Source organism: Austrofundulus limnaeus, unplaced genomic scaffold (assembly GCF_001266775.1).
Source record: "Austrofundulus limnaeus strain Quisiro unplaced genomic scaffold, Austrofundulus_limnaeus-1.0 Scaffold565, whole genome shotgun sequence".
NCBI classification, from domain to species: domain Eukaryota; kingdom Metazoa; phylum Chordata; class Actinopteri; order Cyprinodontiformes; family Rivulidae; genus Austrofundulus; species Austrofundulus limnaeus.
The window spans coordinates 311,078-315,430 of NW_013952967.1; the positions used below are offsets into that span (position 1 = coordinate 311,078).

General features: G+C 39.0%; 1 protein-coding gene across 1 annotated transcript in view; it reads left to right on the forward strand.

Moving 5' to 3' along the window:
* ints2 (integrator complex subunit 2) overlaps positions 1–4,353 on the forward strand; it is a 48,286-nt gene that overhangs the window by 39,869 nt on the left and 4,064 nt on the right. The window contains 5 exon segments of the mRNA XM_014026538.1: positions 799–1,000; positions 1,105–1,386; positions 1,766–1,873; positions 2,043–2,148; positions 2,438–2,614. Of these exon segments, the coding sequence (XP_013881992.1) occupies positions 799–1,000; positions 1,105–1,386; positions 1,766–1,873; positions 2,043–2,148; positions 2,438–2,614 (875 nt within the window).

Genomic DNA, 4,353 nt, shown 5'->3' on the forward strand with positions numbered 1-4,353 from the left:
TGGGTCCCTCGAAGCAGCCCGAATGGCAGGGTATTGTTCTATGAACCTCTCCACCATGAGGAAGAGGCTGTTCCATCTGGTCCTCACATCCAGTACGAGTGAAGGCCTTTTTGATGAGACAAAAAATAAAAAAATTTCCCAGTAACATGGTTGTAAAAATATTAATAGTGTAGAAATTGATAATTATTTAAAATCTTTTACGCATTAAAAGATATGAACAATGAACATGTCATGATTAGTAACCTACCTCCTTAACCTACCTAGCAGTTTTTGTTTTTCTTTAAGGACAGGCTTGGCAAGACTATTTCTTCTTAGCCACAGCACAGGAGCCCGTATCCTCCCTGACCAGTTGGCAATAATGCTTTTTACACTGTACAGCTTTTGGGCTGCTATGTTCAGGGTATGAGTAAAACACCCCATCTTAATTACATGCATTTTCTTGACAGCTACACCCATGTTGGCAGCGTTGTCAACAGTAATAGCAATCACTTTGTTCTTCACCTCAAAGTCGTCTGGGATGCTGTATCTCTTCAGCAACAGCGGACCCTGTCTGGGAGACATACACTACTCTGGTGTGGAGGACTTTCTCTCTCAGCTCTGCCTCCACTACATAGTGACTACATCACAGTGACTGTGATGTAGTGATCTTGAGCCACACTACTCCATGCATCTGSTGTCACTGCAACATGATCTGCTTCTTTCAGCTCGTCCTTTACATTAGCTTTTTCAACAGTATACCAAATCTGGTTTTGTAAAAATAAATAAATAATATATGAAATGAAATGTTTTTCTTGACAGGTGTCCTCCCCTGATGGACATCGTTCTTCATATGCTGAATGGCTACCTGATGGCCTCCAAAGCCTACCTGCAGTGCCACCTGAAGGAGACAGCTGACTTTGACCGTCAGAATCTGATTGTTACAAATGTGGGGGCACCTGCTCAGCCAGACTCACCTGAGGTCACCAGGGAGGAGCTGAAGAATGCCCTTCTAGCAGCGCAGGTGTTGTAACCAGGCTTTTACACTTGTTATAAAACAAAGTTTTTTTAACTGATAAAACTGTAGTCCTAAAACAGAATAAAAGACTTGTTTCTGTTAAACTGCAGGACAGCGCAGCCGTCCAGATTCTCCTGGAGATATGTCTGCCGACCTCTGAAGAACAGCAGTTGGGGGCCAGCACAGAAAGCCTTTTAAGGAGAAACCTGAAGCCCATGCCAGAGAAAAACAAACAAGGAAGCCAGGGGCCAAGAGCCAGAGTGGATATGGAGGACGCAGAGCCAGAAGGAGGCCTGCTCAGTGACTTGAGGGAGGTGCAATGTCTTATCTGCTGCCTGCTGCATCAGATGTTCATTGCTGACCCCAACATTGCTAAGCTGGTTCATTTTCAGGTAAACCYATCTTACAAAACATTCCCAAATTTTAGCAATAAAAGTAATTAATGCTGCAGAACAGAACTTGCCCTTCTTTAAATAAGAGAAGTCGTGTTGCCCGCATCACATTCAGCTCCATTGTCTGTAATAAATGACTGCAGCTCCCACAAGTATCAAGCAGCCAAATGGTGGACTTCATCAAAGTGATCCTTCCTGTCACACTAATCCACCTTTATCCATGCTGTTAAGCAGCAGCCACTTTGTGTGCATGTGGCCCTGTGTGAAATCTAGTATTTGTGAGGGTAATGGACTGTTTGAGCTGTTTTGCTGTGCACTCCCTTACCTTTGTAGTTGAATTACAAGTTTAATATTTCCTTCTTYTCTTCCTCTCTCTCAGGGCTATCCTCAGGCTCTGCTGCCTCTTACTGTGGCAGGCATCCCTTCCATTCATATATGTTTGGACTTCATCCCAGAGCTGCTGGCCCAGCCCCAGCTGGAGAAGCAGGTGAGGCCCTCCCAACTGTTCTTCCTCTGTTTTCTGGCTAAACTTGCCCCAAGATTCTGCCAGAGCTTTACTTAGTGTTTGTTTTTCTTTAAAGGCACCTTTACTTGGTGTTCTTGACTGAGTATAATAAAAAGCTACATTTGTTCTTTGTTCTTGTTTGTACCCACAGATCTTTGCGATCCAGCTGCTGTCACACCTGTGTACCCAGTACGCCTTACCAAAATCTCTGAGTGTGGCCAGGTTGGCCATTAGTGTCATGGGCACACTTTTAACAGGTCAGCAGATGTTTTCTGTTATATTCTGTATAYTTCTTGTTTTGTCTATCTTAGTTTCTCAGTCATTAGATCTGTTCATCCAGTTAATCACATGTTGAATGTTTAATATGTTTTTGGTTGATGGGCCCCACCATCTGGTCTATAGCTGTTAGTGCAGCTTTCTTATTTACAGACACGTGGACAATTTCTCAGCTTCACAGACACAGCTCTGAATGTTTGCACAGCTCTTGAATTTTACTCTGTGTGTGTGTGTGTGTGTGTGTGTGTGTGTGTGTGTTCTGCTTTGTAGTGCTGAATCGTGCCAAGCGTTTTTCCTTCTTCATGCCAACCCTGCCATGTCTGGTGGCTTTCTGCCAGGCCTTCCCTCCTCTCTATGACGATGTGGCAGCTCTGTTGGTACAAGTGGGCCAGGTCTGTGCTTCTGATGTGGCCACCAAAACCCGAGACATCGACCCTTTCATTGCCCGTAAGTATAGTTGGACGTTTTGGTAGTGCAGTAGTTTAATGCATGTTTCCTGTTGAACATGGTAAAACATTTCTGTGCTTTTCCTGTTTTGCGTTATTTCTCTATTTGGGTCTCCACATGATTAGTGATTTTCTTTAGTGTAAATTACCTTCTGCAGAAAAAATACAACAGTTTCATGGTGTTTATTCAAGGATTTCTTTTTATTTAAAAACAAAATCACTAATACTATTACTGAATATCCTATGAAATATAATGTATTGTTTATGATTGTTTATGATGTTAAATTTATTCATAGTATAGCATTGTTTTGTTTATTTATAAATACTTTGTTTTCAACATAGGAAGACTTGGAGAGCATATTTACAGGCACTTGGAAAGAACAAAACGAAACTGATTTTAAACAAACATTTTATTTACAGTATTTAAGATCAAAACTATTTTTTAATTTAATTTTCAATTAGGGCTGCAGCTAAAGATTGTTTTAGTACTCAATTAATCTATTGATTATCCTGTTTAACCGAGTTATCAGATTTTTAAAAATTGTCAGGTTCTGCAGTTTAGAAGCTTATTTTATAAGAAATACAATTATTTAATAATGTAAAGGGGTAACCTACCCCTTTACATTATTAAATAATTTAATAATTACATTATTAAATAATAAGCAATTAAATTGCTGATGACCCTGCTGCAATCAATGTAAAATTACTATACCTGCACCACTATATACCAGTTGTTTCAGTTTCATGCATTTTAAGCTCCGCTTGAATTTATGCGTGTGAGGTTTGAGGAGGCATTAATTAAAAGCACTCTGTCATTAAATAATTTTTAACCATCACAGAAAAATCTAAATGCTGTAAATTAATTTTTATGGATTGGAAAACTTGAGTGTGATATTTTTGTTAGAAATTTAGTAAGTAAAATGAGTAATATAAAAATGTGGGTGTTTCACATTGAGTTTTGTAGAGTTCACTTATTAATAAAAGTACATTCATCTTTTTATTAGGACTGTTATTAGGTTTGGCAGCACAACAGCTCTGGTTAGCACTGACACCTCACACAGCAAGAAGGTCCAGGGGTCAATCTTTCTATGCAGAGTTTGCATGTTCTTTTTGTGCTTGCGTGGATTTTCTCTGGGTATTCTGGTTTCCCCCACAACCCAAAAACATGTGCAATAGGTTTTCTTCAGGCCCAGGCCGCCCTTGAAATAGAGATCTACGATTTCGCCTGTCTTGCCTGGATAAACAACGGTAAATAAATAAATAAGGATGATGCAGGGTTCCTTTTTAGGCCATAAAATATTTAGCTTTGACTGCTTAGCTATAGACAAATACAACAGCGGTAGTAACAGGTTTCAAAGTCATAAAAAGCAGCAGCAAAAAAGAAAAAAAAATCCTACTGTGTTCTATATACTTTTAAACTTGAAATATTCACTCCAAGTATTGCATTTAAGTTAAGATATAAGCATAATATATGTTTCAGCCCAAGCTGTCAATCTGTTGCTGTGCTTTTATTTTTATTTGACAMAMTTAYAGTGGGGAAAATAAGTATTTAGTCAGTCACCAATTGTGCAAAGTTCTCCCACTTAAAAAGATGAGAGAGGCCTGTAATTGACATCATAGGTAGACCTCAACTATGAGAGATAAAATGTGAAAAAAAATTTGAGAAAATCATTTTGTCTGACTTTTAAAGAATTTTTTTGCAAATAATGGTGGAAAATAAGTATTTGGTCACCTACAAAC